The sequence below is a fragment of the Gopherus evgoodei genome, chromosome 9 (assembly GCF_007399415.2).
Source record: "Gopherus evgoodei ecotype Sinaloan lineage chromosome 9, rGopEvg1_v1.p, whole genome shotgun sequence".
Classification (NCBI taxonomy): domain Eukaryota; kingdom Metazoa; phylum Chordata; order Testudines; family Testudinidae; genus Gopherus; species Gopherus evgoodei.
Genome location: NC_044330.1, coordinates 66,600,556 through 66,619,136, shown reverse-complemented (window position 1 = coordinate 66,619,136; position 18,581 = coordinate 66,600,556). Strand labels below are relative to the sequence as shown.

Genomic DNA, 18,581 nt, shown 5'->3' with positions numbered 1-18,581 from the left:
ACTAGATAAATTCATGGAGGATAGGTTCATCCATGCCTATTAGCCAGGATGGGCAGGGATGGTGTCCCTAACCTCTGTTTGCCAGAAGCTGGGAATGGGCGACAGGGAATGGATCACTTGATGATTATCTGTTCTGTTCATACCCTCTGGGGCACCTGGCATTTGTCACTGTCAGAAGACAGGATACTGGGCTACATGGACCTTTGGTCTGACCAAGGCCTTGGCTACACTGGTGCTTTACAGTGCTGCAACTTTCTCGCGCAGGGGTGTGAAAAAAACATCCCTGAGTGCAGTAAGTTGCAGCGCTGTAACCGCCAAGGTAAACAGTGCCCCAGCGCTGGAAGTGTGGCTCCCAGAACTGTAAGCTAATCCTCTCAGGGAGGGGGAGCACCTGCAGCACTGGGAGAGCTCTCTCTCAGCGCTGGCACTGCGACCACACTCGCACTTCAACGCCCTGCCGCGGGAGCACTCCCGCAGCAGCGCTTTGGAGTTTCAAGTGTAGCCAAGCCCCCAGTATGGCATTCTTATGATGAAATGGAATCTGTGCAGGATTCCAATCAGTGCAGAATATAGCCTGCCCACCTTCTCATCACTCAAGGGTGTATCTGGTACTTCACTGGTACTGCACTTGATCATTGCTGAAAGGCTATGTGGTTATACTGGATACCTGCATGTTTGTGGCATGCTGGGAAGTCACAGTGATGTAAGCTACAGCTTCAACCACACAGGAAGTGATAATTTACCTGGGCAATGTCACAGCATTAAATGCTCCAATGCAACCCAATGAAAATACTCTGTAATATGATGAGCTCTTTGTGCGTTGTGGATTTATACCAGATACACATACCATTCGGGGGCCAATTTTAGTTTTCCATTCTCTCCCATCTTATTTATAGATCTGGGCTGAGGTTCTCAAAGCCGAATCTAGAACTTGTCAGAACTTTGGGTTTTTTAGGCATGGAAAATTTAAACTTACCAAAAAATTCAAAACCAAAATATTTAGGTCTAAATCTGAAATATTCCGTTTGATAGCTGCTGTGGTGTCTCATGGGAGTTGTAGTCCAGGTGCTTCATGCTCCTCTTCTCCTCCATAGGCTGGGACCTTTGTTGGACTACACCTCCAATGATGCACCATGGTCTTCCCTCCTGGTGAAAGGAAGTGGTATATTGTGGGATTTCTATGGCCATGGTGTATCATGGGAGAAGTAGTCTGGCAAGGGAGCCCAGCCCATAGCAGAGAATGAGAACATGAGGCAACCCCAACTACAACTCCCATGAAGCATCCTGTGGAATTTCCAAATCAAAAAATTTCAGATTTTAGACAAAAAAGCAAAATCTTTTCAGTTTTTAGCATGTAGTTCTTTGACCAAAAACATATAAATAAACTCCATGAAAAGCAGAGGCATTTTGCAAAATCATTTGTTTAGTCAATAATGCAATTTTCTGTTGAAAATCATTTTAGATGGAAAATTTTTGAACAGTCCAGCTGAATCTAGGAGATTTAGATGCACAGTTGCCATTTGCTTCAACAAGAACTATGTGTCTAAATCCCATGTTCAGCTTTGAATAGCTCAGCTCTAATACCCAATCATTTTGAAAAAAAAGAGCTGGGAAGGGACTGGAATTAGGTTTCATCACTGGCTGCATTTATTAACCCCGGGAGCTCCGATCAAAGTCATGCTGTCATAAAGGCAGGAATGTCCATATTGCTTGTGCGTAGGTTTGTCCCTACAGACACAACCCGAACCAATATCAGTTTCTTCCTTCCCATCCTGACTCAAATATTTTCACTTTGAGGATTTGTACAGCTCCTTTCATGCACATTTCGCCCTTGATTGACCTGGGAACAAGCAGGCCTCTGCCTGTGGAGCACCAATTCCTGGAATGACGCATTGACCAAGAAACCACTGCTCTTTGTTTTGAATACATGGACCAATCCCTGTTGTCGACTACCCCTGAGTGACCTAGGTAAAGTCAATGAGGTCAGACAGGATGCAAATCAGTTAGTCCCAGTGTCGTCAAATAGCTGGTTTAAAGTAAGAGGCTCTCACAAGTCCCTCTTCAAAGAGGGCTCAAGCCTGCAAGATGCTGAGCTGCTATTGGCCATCAATGAGGGCCGAGGACACCCAGCACCTGGAAGACTGGCCCATCATGGACAGGATGCAGGGGAAGGTGCCTCTTGTGGCTGTGGAAGCCAGTGGGAGGCTTCAGTCCTGGGTGGTGGGAGGCTTCAGTCCCAGCCCCTCCCCTCAGACGTGGTATTTTTTCAGTAGTTCGCTTTGCCACTGCCGCTTTTTGTTGGGGAAGGAGACAGGGATCTTGATCTTTCTGAAGTCTTCGATGCACTTCCCCAGCTCCGACTCCAGTGCCCTCCTCTCCTCACTGATGGGAGGTGCCTCAGGGCATCTCTCCACCCCGTTCTCCTGGATGTTCAAGTGGTCACTGTTCCTCCTCTGCCCCATCTGCTTCACCTCCTCCAGGAATTTGAGGGAGTTGGAGAAATCCAGGGTGTTAGGCTGAGGCGGACATTCCTCTGGCAACTCTGGCCAGGGCAAGGAGGCTGTGGGGCTGGGGTCACCAGCTTCCGACTGGGGACTTTTGTCTGGGAGACTGCCTCCAGTGGCCAGAGCCAGGTCAGGTTCACAACGGCTGTCCAAGCTGGAAGTCGAAAAGTCGTAGCTGCTGTCCATGCCGGTCGAGTCCTTGTGTGTCTCCAGGGTTGGGTTTGGCTCTTCTGTCACCGTTGGAGCACTGTCTGCTGCTGGCACTAGAGGGGAAAAATCAGAGACTGACATTAGGGATAAGTGGCTGCCATAAGGGCACATTCAATATTATGGGCCAAATTTGGTGCCCCGATATGCCACACAACCACACTGAGCTCAGTGGAAGCCCCAGAAGCCAGCACAGAGTTTAGCTCTTTTGCTGCCATTCCTTCAGCTACTGCTCTGAGGGGAAGAGAGCACAAGGAAAGTGCTGACGTATGGCTAGCTGTCATTAACGTACAGTGTTTAATCCTTTATTTAACCATTTCCTTTGGCTTCTCAGTTCATCCCACCTCCCTCCCACCTCCGCCTTTTCTCTCAACTGCACACAGAAAGAGATCAATCCACATGCTCCCCGTGCTCGGTGGATCACAGCTAGGGAACCACTGCTGTAGGCCAAATACAACCAAATAGCGACCGTAGCATGAAATCCAGACCCAACTGACAAAACTCTCATTTACCTCAGTGGGGACTGAGTTTTACCCATAATCCTTGCTGAGAGGGGAGATTCAGTTGGTAACAGAGCCCTATACAAGTGCTTGGCTGTTTTTTATTTTCTATACCCCCTGGTCAAACCCCACAAGATGGGACATATTCAGCATGGTGTGTAGAGCTGGGCTCAGCTCTTGCTTTGAAACAGGAATTGGGTTACATGTTGGGCCATGTTCATGAATCATTCAGCAAGCCTGAGGCTAAATACTGGGCAAACCTGGAAGCTGATCTATGGCTTAGGGTGGAAATTTTGTAAAGCTCACTGGTTTCAAAGGTTTTGGGACACTGAACACTGCCATTGTTAGGAGCTGAGTGAAACTTGTTATAAACTGAGTTAAAACACCATTGAGATTGGTAGGGGAGTACTCACCCTTCAGTTAACATAACTATAAGCATAAACCCCCACTTAAGAAAAAAGATGTGGGTGAACCCACCCAGGAGCTTTTGGCTGAATATTGTTTTGGGTAGGAGTGGGGGTGGGGGGAAGAGATCACACAGAAACTGCGATCAGGCAAGAACAGAGAGAGAGAGACTGAGGCGAGTTAATAAAGCCAAGCAGGACCCTGTAAGCACAGTGTGACTCTGGAAAAAACTAGAGCGAGAGCTTTGGTGTTGACTAACGAGGCTTGGAAGCTGTAAGCCAAAGAACTGCTGCTTTGTTCTTGGTTCCTTCTGCATTCAGAGACACAGGACTTTGTACACTCTTTGTAAATAAACAAGACTGCATCAAAGAAAACAGCAGCTGCCATCAACTTCTATTTCCAACTGGAATGTTCCCAGGGCCCCAAACTTCGACTAGCTGCCCAGGTCGAAAAGTGGTAACAATATTCAGCATGATGCGCAGAGCTCAGCTCTTGCTTTGAAACAGGCTTTTTGTTACACACTGGACTGTGTTTGTGAATCATTCAGCAAACCTAGGGCTAAACTTTGGCCAAGCCTTAGGGGCTGATCTATGGGTTGCAATAGAAATTGTGCAAATCTTGCTGATTTCAAAGGATTTCAGGCTGAGCTTTGGGGTGATTCAATCATGAAACCAAGATGAATGGAAACTGGAAAGTGAAAAATAAGTTGCATAGTTTCCTACATCGCTAGCTGCTGAGTTGGTCTGAACCAGTCAGGGTGCATCTCTGTTTGCTAGCATTAGTGGAAAACAAGCCGTGACTCTGTATTGGAAACAGCCACTATGTTTCAATTTCTAGCCACAGGAACAAATCATGCAAAGGAACTTTAATAGAAACTGATACTAAACCATTTAGCAAGGTCAGCCCTATCCCCTTGCCCTCAGTTAGTGAAAAGCAGCATATGCAGCCACAGCAGAACCCAAGGGAGTGGGTCTTTTACTGATCCCTGTGCCCAGCAATGCAGAGAGATTACAGGGCTAATTCCCTAAATGCATCTAACGGCTGCAGACTGCAGATTATCATGGCAGTGCCATCCCTGAGGTTCTCTTGTGGGTAGAAAAAATCCCATGGGCAACTCATTTTGCATAAGGAAACATTTTCCCATCATGCATGTATCTAGTCCAACTGCATGCTGGAGTGTGCATGCAGGGCCAGCGCTACCATTTAGGCAGCCTAGGCAATTGCCTAGGGTGCCAGAATAATTGGTGGGTGTCATTTTGCCGGAGGGGGCGGCAGGCAGCTCCGGTGGAGCTGCCACAGTGGTGCCTGAGGAGGGTCTGCTGGTCCGTGGCTCCGGTGGAGCCGCCGCAGTCCTGCGGACGATCGGCTCCTCGCACGGCTCCGGTGGACCTGCCACAGGCACCACTGCGGCAGCTCCACCGAAGCCGCGGGACCAGTGCACAGGGCACCGAAATGGCCGGCTGCCTAGGGTGCTCAAACCCCTAGCGCCGGTCCTGGGTGCATGAAATATCACTGCTACCATGTGATCATCTCAAATGATAAAACGAGATTATTGAGACCACTTACCAGTGAGCTGAGCATTGTATGCAGGGTGATGTCTCTCTCTAGCCACATATTATTATAGTAGCAATATAGAGCTGGAAGGGATGTCAAGAGATCATCTAGCCCATCCCCTCACTCTACGGTGGGATTAAGTATGATCTAGACCATCCCCGACAGGTGTTTGTCTACCCCTGTTCTTAAAAACCTTCAAAGATAGGGATTCCACAATCTCCTTGGGTCACCTGTTCCAATGCTTATGTTAGAAACTTTTTCCTAATATCTAACCTCAGTCTTCCCCTTGCTTCAAACTAAATCAATCACTTCCTGTCCTACCATCAGTAGACATGGAGAACAATTGATCACTGTCATCTTTATAACAGCCCTTAGCATATTTGAAGAACTGTGATCAACCCCCCACCCCCTAGTCTTCTCTTTTATTCTCTAGACTAAAGATGTCTTTCAACCTTTCCTCAGAGGTCACATTTTCTAACCATTTGTCATTTTTATTGTTTTATTGTGACTCTCTCCAATTTGTTCACATCTTTCTTAAAGTGCAGGGCCCAACATTGGACACAGTACTCCCGCTGAGGCCCCACCAGTTACCTCCCGTGTCCTACATACGATAGTCCTGTTAATACACCCTGGAATTACATTGCCTCTTTTGCAACAGGATCATGTTGTGGACTCATATTCAATTTGTGATCCACTATAACCCCCAGATCTTTTTCTTCTGTACTACCACCTACCCAGCTATTCCCCATTTTGTAGTTAGGCATTGAGTTTCCCTTCTAAGTATAGTACTTCACACTTATCTTTACCGAATTTCATCTTGTTGATTTCAGACCAATTCCCCAGTCTGTCTAGGTTGTTGTCAATTCTAATCCTGCCCTCCAAAGCGCTTGCAACTCCTCCAAGCTTGGTATCATCCCCAAATTTTATAAGCATACTTCTACCCCATTATCTAAGTCATTAATGAAATTATTGACTAGTACTTGATCTAGAACTGACCCCTGTGGGACCTCACTAGATATGTCCTCCTATCAAACCATTGATAACTACTCTTTGAGTATGTTTTTTTTCAATGAGTTACACACTCATATATAGTAATTTAATCTATACCAGTGTTTTTCAACCTGGAGCCGCAGCCTATGTCTAAGATTTCCAAAGGGGTCGGCATCTCCATTCAAAATTTTTGAGGGGTCCGCAAATGATTCTGAGTTATAGCTGAAGTGCAAACAACCTTTATAACTTTCAGACAAAACCCTTTTTGGGGGGGTGTGTGTGTGGAAATTTGGCCATTTCTCAAAATGAGAATTTTTTGCAAAAACTTTCTTTTTTCTTTTTCAAATCCCTTATTCCAAATATTTTCAGTAGAAGTTTTCAAGGGGGGAAAAAGAAGCCTGCTGAATATTTTTGTTTGTTTTTCCATTTCTGTTGTCATTCTGCATTGCCAATTTTAGATCAGTTGAATCACATGGAGGGAATTTTTGTTCCCCAAAGTGGAATTTTTTGAATAACACTGACGGATCTCGAAGTAATTTACAAAGCTCAGTATCATTATCCCCATTTTAAATATGGGAAAACTGAGGCTCAGAGCAAGGCAAAGACTTGCTCAAGGTGACCCAGCAGGGCCATGGTTAAGCCAGGACTAGAACCCAGAGTCCCAGTTCCAGGCTCTATCCACAAGGCAATACTGCCTGCGTGTTGTGGAATGGGTGAGCTGCAAATAAAGGCACATTAGATACCAGCCTTCAGGTTTGCAAACCCCATCCTGTCTGGAACCGCCTGCTCCTGTGCCAAGCTCCTCCTCCTCACATCCATGCCCATTTGGGGGTATGTCACTGACTCCAGTGCCTGGGAGAACAATCCACAACAAACAGAACATCAGCAGTCGGAACAGGTGATTGGGCATGTAAAAGATGGGAGGGTCATTAAAGTGCAGGGTATCGCTGAGCAAAGGGAGGTATAATGTAGGCCAGCTCTGAGCCCACACACATCTGCCAAGGCATCAATAGTGGGCAAACTGTGAACTCTCTGCAATACTGACCATTGCTCCTGTAGCTCTCTCTGTCTCTGGCTTTGCTTTGTCCTTTTGGATTGGACTGGATGCAGAATAACCCTACTTCTAGAAAGCCCAGAGGGAAATTAGGGATTTAAGGAGCATGTCTCCAGAGGGGATGCATTTGGAATGAGATGAACATACACTTATCCTGGTGAATGCCGTTGCTCTGCTGTGTAGTAACGGGAGATCTTCTAAAGCACCTAAAGGAGTTAGGAGAACAAGTCTCATTAACTTTCAATAGGACCTGTGTTCCTAAATCCCAGAGGTAATAATATATAGAGATATACCTATCTCATAGAACTGGAAGGGACCATGAAAGGTCATTGAGTCCAGCCCCCTGCCTTCACTAGCAGGACCAAGTACTGATGTTTGCAGGGGTGGCTCTGTGTATTTTGCCACCCCTAGCATGGTAGGCAGGCTGCCTTTGGCAGCTTGCCTGCGGGAGGTCCCCAGTCCTTTGAATTCTGTGACAGCCTGCAAGAGGTCTGCTGAAGCCGCAGGAGCAGCGGACCCTCCACAGGCATGCTGCCGAAGGGAACCTTCCTGGCAGTGACTGACAGAGCACCCCCTGTGGCTTGCTGCCCCAGGTATGTGCTTGGCATGCTGGTGCTGTCCATGAATGTTTGCCCCAGATCCCTAAGTGGCCCCCTCAAGGATTGAGCTCACAACCCTGGATTTAGCAGGCCAATGCGCAAACCACTGAGCTATCCCACCTCCCCTTTTGAAAGGCCCTCGCCAGAGCTATATTTCCTGATCAGAGGGTGCATCTCAGCGTTAAAATGGCTGGGAAGCTGCTCTGCAACATACTGTAACAAACGCCACAGTGCAGTACCCAGCCCTGCTGCACAAGTCTTCCCCACATAACTGTATACGCACATACACACGCAAATGCTCAGGGCTAAATCCTCAGCTGCTGTAAATCAACACCACGGACCTGGGTTACTTATGCTCCACAGAGGAACTGTGTCTCAGCTTGCACAGCACAGGCTGCGTGCAAGGACGTCCTCAGCGTGAGGCGAATGACGGGATCTCTGGGTGCCTGAGTGGCTTTGCATTTAGAAACAGACAGATGCTAATCACTGGTCCTTGGAAATGCCTTAGCTCAGTAATAGCACCTAGATATCAGCTTAGCCTGTTTTTATCCCTTTATGAGGGCATGTCCTCGCTTAGCCCATCCAGCAGGGCCCTTATGCTAATGGCTGTAATTATCTGTACTCTGCTGGCAGTGCAGCTCTCAGCAGGTCTTTGCTGTCCCCAGCCACTGCTGTCCGCATGCCTGCCTACCCTGCAAACAGGGTTCACGTGTGTTTCCTCTGAGTGTAACATCCAGTAAGGCCATGGGGCACAGATGCTGTTCTGTACAGAACTGATCCCAAAGGATACAGTTTCCTAGCTATGCAGACCAGGGGCGATCGTTTGAGCCATCCAGGCTGGTATCACTGTGCTTTACAGACTCTTTCTATCACAGAATGTAGGAATTGCCATACATGTCGAACCTGTGGCCAATCCAGCCCAGTATTCTGTCTCCATCAGTGGCCAGATGCTTCCATGAAAGGTGCTAAAAACCCAGAAGTGGGCAATTGTGGGATAATCAACTCATCAACCCCATCAGTTAGAGCTTGGTGCTTGCTGTGAAGGATGAGAGTTAGATCCGTTCTGCATTGAGCCCTAGAACACAGACTTAGCCTGGACTAAACCCTGAGACCAACCCCCTGTCCTGATTTTTGGACAGGTTCCACCTCAACTTTTATTCCTTCCACAACCTATCTGGGCCTCTGACCTGCTGGGTGACCTGTGTCTGTCTTGGCTATGTAGACTGTAAGTTCTTTGGGGCAGAGGTCGTCTCTTCCTATGTGTTTGCGCAGCACCCAGCACCACGGGGCCTTGATCTCAGCTGGGAGCTCAAGACATTATTGCAGTACAAACAATAAATAACACTAGCTAACCTGCTCCTAGACACACCTCCTGGGCCAGTTGCTCCATCAGGAAAAAGTCCCAGGTGTTTGGCCTGAATTTTTCATCCCTCATTTTTCTTAAGCCTTTGCTTCTTGCCTTGCTCATCTATCTGTTTCAGTGAATAAGGTAGAGCGCGGAAGTGACATTTATCAAGTGTTCTTCTGCGCCATTCTGTTTGTCAGAATCCTGCTGGGTGCTATTAATACGTTCCCTGCTTCTGTTATGTTCAGAGTTTGGAGCGGGAGCCATGCATGAGTATCCCGGCCCTTGGATCTCGTCAGTCAGCATTTACTCCCAAGATGAATTTAACATGGGCTGGGAGCCCTGGACCTCCCTGGCACTGCTAGAATATTCAGCGCACTCCTTTGACTGATGCCTCCAGCTCCAGGTCTTTCACAGCATCCAAGATCCAGGAAGGGACCCAAAGTCTCTGACATGTCCTCAGGTTCTCAGTGCATTCTGCAAACATTTTGAAATAGAAGAGGAAGGTGGGGGAATGTTCCTATTGGGAGGAGGCCAGCAATGGCCTGGCTGCTCTCTCTGCAGGGTCCCAGCACCTAGGAATGAAGCTGAGCAATGCACAGCAATGAGCAGAATGTAGCGAAGCCAGCCCCATGGCAGGTCGAGGCAGCTGCTCCAGGCGGATCTCTGTCTTTCCTCCACTCCAGAGTCCACGATCTCCCTCCCAAGCAAGGCAGCTGAGCCAGCTCCATTCCACCCAAGCTGGCTAAAATCAGCCCTGGGCTTTCCTGCAGATTCTGACTTCCTGATGCATCTGAATCCTCTCCAAGTCAAGGGCTGCCTAAAATGAACCATCCTGCTTTAATTGCCCCCGAGTGGAGACCCAGCCCTGGTGGGTAGTGACCTCTGCTCATTGCCAAGGGGTGAGGAGACTGGTTTGACTCTCCGGTGTTTAGAGGGCATTGGCAGTGTCCGGAAACACTAAGGGGGCTGCCACCATGTGGTGATGCTGTGTCATGACAGGCACATCTCAAAGGGTTGGTTATGCCAGAGCAAGGCCTTCAGAGATGTCAGAAAAGCAAAGAGGACGCTGAACCCAGCACTGTGTTAGCAGGAGCAATAATGCGGCTTCCCAAGAAATGACTGTAAAGGGACCCAGGAGTCTGTGTGGGATGGGGAAGAAGCAGCTAATTCAGGTTCCACCTTCATAACCAGCCTGGGGACTTTTACGCTATTGTAGGCTCAGGGACTCTGCTAGCCTCCAAGCATGGTTTGTTTACACTGCTGCCCTCTTTCCCTCCATTAGCTCAGAGAGAGCAAAGCTTCCCACAAATCGGGGACCAAAGTGTCTTCTCCTTCATCTCAGCCAAAGGGGACCAGGCCAGGGCTCTCCATCTCAACCATGCTCTCCAAGGGTGTCCTCTCCTTCATCTCTACCAAAAGCATTCTCTGAAGGCATCCCAGGCCAGGGCTCTAGTCACAGGCTCATGGCTAGAGGGACTCCTGTGCCCACAGTCAGGAGGGAGCCGGAATGGAGAGCGAGAGCAGCAGGAGGTGTGCTGTGATAGATGATGCTGTGCATTGACCTTGTGATGGTTACCATCACCACGTGTCACTGGCAATGCTTTCCACCAGGATTGCTCAGGCTACATTGACAGAGAGGTTTTACCTCATATGAGTTGATTGCCAGTGAACTCAAGGTAGTTAATGTAATCTGAGAGGCTACTCTGGTCACACTCTAAATGTTTATTCCAGGTGACAAATGGGACTGATACAGAATGATCATGTCACACGAATCTCAACTCCTGCACTTGTCCAGACTGCATAATAGGAAATTCAACTTGTGCTGCTTCTGCATGGCTTTGGTCCCTGATACATTATCAAAGACGAGCAAGACTTTGTGTAAATGTGCATCAGCTCCCTGCTCACTAAGGCTGGCTGCGCCAGCGAAGGCCATTTGTTAAATCTGCAATGTAGTTAACACTGCAGCTGGATTAACTGCCATGGCAACCCATCTGTGCCACCAGAGTGCCTGCACGAGGCTAATCAAACAACAGAGAGCCTGTAGTTTTGAACCAGTTTATGGCTAGCAATTACTACTCAAGTTTGCAGCTGTGCCAATGCACCTCACTCCTGACCTGCAGCACCCAGTGCTGTTCTGATCCCAGGCACTCACACAGCTGTGTCAATGCGCCTCCCTCCTAACTTACAGTCCCCTTGCTATTCCAGTACCTGGTTCCTCCCCAGCAGTTCTGCCTATGTCAATGAATCCTGACCTGCAACAGCCGTTGCCAGTCCAGTCCAGGGTCCCTCAGGTTGGGTCTACATTGCAAATGAAAGACCTGTGGCATGGCTGTGGCTGGCCTGGGTCAGCTGACTCAGGCTCATGGGGCTATAAAATTGCAGTGTAGATGTTCAGATTAGGGCTAGAGCCGGGCTTTGAGACCCCGCAAGGGAGGAGGATCAGAGACCAGGCTCCACACCTCCATACTGCAATTGTATAGCCCCACAGCTCGAGCCCAAGTCAGCTGACCTGGGCCCTGAGACTCAGGGCAGCATGATTTTTATCACAGTGTAGACCTACCCTCACATGGTATGTCTTATACTGCATTGTAAACCCAAGTTTGTGGGACCTGGGCTTGTGGACTTCGTATTTGCAACCCTATGCTTAAGAATCCATGCTGCACAGTAAATCCAGGGTTTCAATTGCTGGACCCAGGTCTCACAGCTGTGCTAATGCATCCTTACGCTACCCAAACCTTCTGATTCAGGACTGTGGCTTGAACTGCATCCACACTCCAAAATGACAGGGCTTGGACCCGAGTCCCAGCAGGACTCGGCCTCTGACCCACCCCCCAGCAGGGTCCTGAGTGCTTGCTGATCTGAGTCAGGCTGTGGTCAGGAGGGCTTGAGCTCAAACCTGTGTCAGAACCCGGGTTTTGTACAAAGTGTAGACATACCCTGAGGAGCAGAGGCTGCTAATCTTGAGATGAGATGCTACATCATGTGGGTGTTTGTCATGTACACAAACAGAGATCAGCTTCAGACAAAACTCATTTCACCTGTGACCCAAGACAGGCTCCGAACAGGCCTCCAGAGCTGAAAGTCAGGAACTCCTGGACTGCTCTGAGTCCCCTTTTGTGTAATGCAGCTTTTCATGATCAATTCCTGCAGCTGCCGCACCAAAGTGGGGGGTGGGAGTGGAGAGGAAAGCCTGAGCCCTTGAAAGAACTAATCTTGCTGAGTTTAAACCATAGTTCTGACTTCCCTCTGCCACTCAGCTTGTCCTTCGCTGTCAGGGGGATGCAACATGGACTCAGTGGTCAGGAATGGCAAAGCAAGAGGCTGGGGCCACATAGCATCAGATGAAATAAAAATAAAAGAGTAGCTGAGAGGGAGAGCAGATGCATTTTAATTAGCTATCTGGGACCTGGGCTGCTGGACTCCCCACTGGACTCACCCCTCAGGACTTTGAGCTCTAGAAGCAGAGGGAGGACACTTGGATCAATGGTTGCTTCCATGGCTAGGTCTGAGTGCCTTCAAAATACCTGGGATGGGGAAGAGGAGAAATTATAGTGGGGGAAGAATTAGATGGAAACATCCTGGCTAATGAGGCCTCTCTGATCCTGGTTTAGTCTTTGCATAGTCTGTTAATGCACCAAGGCTGTTCAGAACCAGCTCCAGAACCAGCTCCAACCTTAGACGGATGTTGCTGAGCAGTTTTGCTATGTTGACTCTAATGTTACCAGCAATAGAGATGTTGATACTGAGCTCACTAGTTGAATTGCAAGACAGAGCCTGGAAGAATAACAAATTGTCAATTCATGTGAAAAGCCATGTTTATGAGACATGTGTTTTGCCCACTCTTCTATATGGCTCAGAAACGTGGATGATTTATGCCAAATGTACCAAAAGACTAAAGATCTTTCATATCAGATGTTTGCATAAAGTTCTTCGAATAAGATGGCAAGACAGGGTGACAAATACGGATGTGTTAAATCATGCTGGCATGTCATTCATGGGAATGTTAGTAAGAAAAGACTCAGGCAGCTTGGACGTGTCATGCAAATGCTGGATTACAGGATCCCAAAGAGTGTGCTGTACTCTGAAGCTTGCAAAGGGCCTAGAAACAGAGGGAGGCCGCTGCACAGATTTCAGGATGCTTGTAAAGAAGACTTAGTATCCTTTGGAATCTCTGTGGATGATTAAAGGAGTGTGGAATGCTGCTGTGGCTGGCAGAGCCAGCTTGTAGATGGAGCGAGGTAGACTGGATCAAGCTTTGAGATGTCTGCATTAGAGGAGGAAAGAATCTGCTGCTTGGATTAATAGCATTGCTAGCACATGGGTGTGCCCTACTGTGGTTGGGACTGTCACTCATGCATCGGACTCAGCAGCCATCAATGAACTCATTGGCGTATATGCCATGCTCTGTAAAGAGCGACGGTGCCCTTGACTGAGTCTGTTCATAATGCTTGTATAATCCCCTGCTCAGTGTGTTATACAGTCCCTCTGTGCCCGATGGTGATATATGGCCAGAAAGGGTTAAACATCCTGCAAAATAAATAACTCTCAAAAGATATGTGGGGAGATAATGTTTGTGTTTTTGTGTATTTACATATGTATGAGTAGGGTGGACAATGTAATCAACAGTCCCAGTCTATGCTGTTGTCTGATAATTCAGAGATCAAAAGAACATCCTAGCATTTAAATGAATTGTAAATGCAGGATATCTCAGTATTCATCTCTCTTTGAAATGTATAGCAAATAATCTGTGAATGGTGGAGGAACAAGCAAATTGCTTTATGTTAATTCTACAGCTAAGTACTGGAAATGGACCTCCTTCAAAGTCATGCTAATTATCTGTTGAACTCCAACCTGTCAAAAGACATGAAATTGTATAAAAGATCCTTGGGCCCTGATTCTGTTATCTCAGATCTGCTTAGGCTTCATCAGGGGAAGTCTGAGTCGCAAGACTGAGGTCCCAGTTATGCTGGTATGCCCTGAATACGAGATTTGGACATTGGACTATAACCTATGAACTATTTCTAAAGGAACTCATTGCAACTACAAAGCTCACCACCTCTGCTATGAATCTGCACCTCAATGAATTGAACTCATGTCTGTATATATATTGATCTTTTAACCATACTCTCTCTTTTGTTTTTTAATAAAGTTTAGTTTAGTTAATAAGAATTGGCTGTAGCATGTATTTGGGTAAGATCTGGAATATTCAATAACCTGGGAGGTACTGTGTCCAAAGCTTTGTGATTGATAGTACCTTTTCCTTTATATTATGAAATAAGATATACAGAAATTTTCATCATATTTGACATGGGTATCTGGATGGAGGTCTGAGGCTGGATCACTTTAAGGGAACCGTGTTATTTGGATTTATGAGTAACCAATAAGGTAATAAAGAAGCTGTTTTATGCTGGCTTGGTAAATCTAGGTATTGGAATATCCACCAGCTTTTTGGGGTTTGTCTTCCCCATTTTTTACAGTTCACCCTAATTGAGTGACCACAGCTGGCCCTGACTGGGACCCCGGTCACACCGATCCACAGAGGATATCAGTCTGGCACAGGTGTCCCAGTGATGAGCATGTCTCTGTAGTTCATCCTGTAGAGAGGTCATGCTTTCAGCTCTAGAAGTCCCTGGTGTAGCCCCAATTATAAAGGAAGATTTAACCTCATCTATCATGCATTGGGCTGAGAGGGTTCTGCCTCCAAATAGGCTGCAGTGGTGAGGTTGTCATTAGCATGAAGCCCTTGAGGAGCACACATGAAGCAGTCCTCTGTGTGGTTTCTAATAGTAATGTTATCAACTGTATTAGTAGGAGCATTGCCAGCAGATCAAGGGAAGTGATTATTCCCCTCTATTTGGCACTGGTGAGGCCACACCTGGAGTATTGTGTCCAGTTTTGGTTCCCCCACTACAGAAACATTGTGGACAAATTAGAGAGAGTCCAGTGGAGGGCAACAAAAATTATTAGGGGGCTGGGGCACATGACTTATGAGGAGAGGCTGAGGGAACTGGGGTTATTTAGTCTGCAGAAGAGAAGAGTGAGGGGGGATTTGATAGCAGCCTTCAGCTACCTGAAGGGGGATTCCAAAGAGGATAGAGCTAGGCTGTTCTCAGTGGTGGCAGATGAAAGAACAAGAAGGAATGGTCCAAGTTGCAGTGGGGGAAGTCTAGGTTAGATATTAGGAAAAACGTTTTCAGTAGGAGGGTGGTGAAGCACTGGAATGGGTTACCTAGGGACGTGGTGGAATCTCCATCCTTAGAGGTTTTTAAGGCCCAGCTTGACAAAGCCCTGGCTGGGATGGTTTAGTTGGTGTTGGTCCTGCTTTGAGCAAGAGGTTGGACTAGATGACCTCCTGAGGTCTTTTCCAACTCTAATATTCTATGATTCTATGATTAGCAAAATAGAATTGCAAACACTGTAATACAGCAAAGGAGATCGCCAATACAACATGTCCAATACTTGCGCTGTGTTATTCACCTCATCCTTTGCGAGAACCCTGAAGTAGATGCAGTGATCCCAGCATGATCATCAGGCCAATGTGTGCCAATGGTCCCACTGCCCACAGGCTGGATACCACCTTTCACACTGGGTTAGGCTGACACCCACCAGGCCTTATACATATTTAATGATAGGTTCAACCTCCTTTCCTGAAATGTAATTCCACCCCTCAGTAACACTGGGGTCCCTAGCTTCAATAGGTCACTTGGTCATTTATGACATATTCATTAGCATTTATGTCAACTAGTTGCCATGGTATATCTAGTATGAAACATGAGACTAGTATGTGAAAATTTTGGATAAGCTCAACATCCTTTACATTTGCCCTACGTTTCCAAAAGTATATTCTCGTGGTTCCATATGTCACCTTTTCCCAACTTGTAATACTTTCGGTTTCTGTCATACTAATGTTGTGACTTAGGGTCTTTTTATCAGTTAGCTCCTATTCCAAGCTATTCATGTCAAGCTTGGCCTTAGTTATGCTAAGCTAATTGTCATACAGGCTTCAGGCCTGTAGGTTCTTGGGTTACAGCCGGTGGCGGCTTGTCTAGGTTCAGATTCCTGCAGGCCTCAGATGCTTGGGACAAACTTCTTCAATACATAACCCATGATCTGTGTGTTTGATCCAAAGATGGTATGATTCTGTTACAGAGCCTGGATCAAGCTATGGACACTCACGCTCTTAGCTCTAGAGGTCCGCAGTGCCATCCCTAGCTTTGCACAAGATGGCAGCCCTTATACTTGCAATGTTCTATGTCGGAGCCCAATCTGGCACATATGAAAATCAGCCAAAGGGACTACCAATTGACTTTAGTGGGAACTGGATCTGTCCCTACATGTTTAGAATTATTAAGGTATATCTATGAAAAAATCTCTGCACCTCTCACATGTGATCATGCATGCAACTGTCATAACTGCATATGCAAATGACCCATACTCCATAGGTCACATCTCAACAACGGCCCAAAGAATTACACAATATTGTGAGAACTGGTATATCAACTATGCATGGGGCTCAGTGAAACCACTGCTGCGGAGACTGGTAGAGTCAAGCCAATGATAACTTCAGCAACTAGTGTTTAGCCACAACAACTATGTAAAGCGAGAGCAGCACTGAAGAGGTGTTTGAGGAGGAAACAGAAAAGACCCTTTTCCTGATGAATCTATAAAGGAAGTGTAGGTAGGAACACCATAAGCACCCAATCTACGATTTGTCCAGGCCATCAAATCTAACACCTCTACTTCTACTCAGTTCCAAGTGGTTATGACATTTGTTGTAAGTGTCATCTGAAAGACCTCTCCAGACACCCATCGCCACTCAGCACCATCTTACTGGCTCAGTGAGACAGAAACCTACAAAGACCTACCAAGAGAGGAAGGATGGGCCAGTGGTTAGAATACATCATGGGACTCTGGGAATTAGGTTTCAGGCTCCTCCTCTGCCACAAACTTCTAGTAAAGTCACTGGATCTCTCTGTGCCTCGGTTCTCCAGGTGTAAAATGCAGATAGTGGTACTTCCTTACTGCCCAGAGATGTCGTAAGGGTAAAGGGATTGTGAGGCGTTCAGCCAATCGGTAAAGACAGAAATGGATTCACACATCACACCTTGTACCACGTACTGGTTAGTGTTCTTCAAAGATTCACCTAGCCGAACCCTGCTTAGCCTGCAGGCTCCCAGAACAAGAGTATGTGATTAGAGGTAATGAAATTCTCTTGAGAACTTCCAGGAGAATAAAAACAAGAGTTAGCTGGAATTTGCCTGTGCCTGTGATTCCCCCCATCCTCCCGCGCGCACACACACACACACCCCTCACAGCATCTTTCTTTGGCAAGAGAATAATATATGACCCAAATTGCCATTTGAGATAGTTAGGATTATGTTCTCCCTTGAGCTTTATTGATTTACAGGAACTGCTTGGTTCCATGAAATATGCATGGCTGCAGCCAAACTCTCAGCAGGTTCAGCGATCACTATAAATCAGAACTCATTACTCATGAGGCTCCATGGAACACTGTTGCTAATGTTCATCACCAGGCTAAGTGCAGTTCAAGTTCATCCCCAGATACTTTTTAATCCCTAACTTCCTCCTTCTTTTATCTTCTCTCCAGGGCTTCTGGTGTGGATGGGAGACACTGGTGCTGCACTTGTAGTGAATCTCATATTTAGTGCTAGTTGGGCAAGTTGAGTCAATCACTGGCAACTATATAGGCTAGGGAAGAGATTAATGCATGTGTTTGTTGAGAGGAGAAAGGTTCTATGCTCCTTCTTCAGCATAGTAACACAGCCCATCACTGCCTCTCAAATCCTGCTCCTATGTAAACACTCACGTATACAAACCATCTCTGCTCAGGAAGGACGGTCCCTGTTCTGCTCGCTTGTATTTACCATTTCCCCATTCACGAACACTCTCCTTGTTCAATACCATTCTGTGCAGTTCAGAAGTCTTGTCCTATCTCAGACAGTTCCTACTGGTGGATGGCAGATTATACCCAGCATGATTAGTGATTAGCAGCATCAGGAGAATCCCTTGTTATCATAACATCAAGGAGATGGAAAGGTAAACCAATGCAGTCAGAACCAGAATAAGTAGCCAACCCACTTTGAGGTTCCCTTAAGGGCGACCAGTTTTAACAACTGCTGTTCTCCAGCTGCTTTGATTTTCCAAGAGGCTGGGATTCCCCAGAGTTGATCTGAATGAAAGCAACCATTTTCAGGGAGTAGAAATGGTGTGCATACAATCAGCTAAAGAAGCTTTTCTTTGGAGGTACTTCCAGGATGCATCAAACAACATGCCCAGCCTAATGGAGGTAAATTTCAACAAGATGGTAGCAGGAGTCCCCAGTAGTTTGCCTAATCAAGAATTTTAACAATCAGGTCACAGTGTCAGAGTCAAATGACTAGGGTGAGATGACGTGACCGG

At 46.9% G+C, this 18,581-nt stretch overlaps 1 protein-coding gene across 1 annotated transcript in view; it reads right to left on the bottom strand.

Moving 5' to 3' along the window:
- Positions 1-1,363: 1,363 nt before the first annotated feature.
- The window catches only part of LOC115657494 (BTB/POZ domain-containing protein KCTD16-like), a 46,565-nt gene continuing 29,347 nt past the window's right edge, over positions 1,364-18,581 (bottom strand). The window contains exon 3 of the mRNA XM_030575424.1: positions 1,364-2,767. Within this exon, the coding sequence (XP_030431284.1) occupies positions 2,250-2,767 (518 nt within the window). The 3' untranslated portion in view covers positions 1,364-2,249. The remainder of the gene's footprint in view (positions 2,768-18,581) is intronic.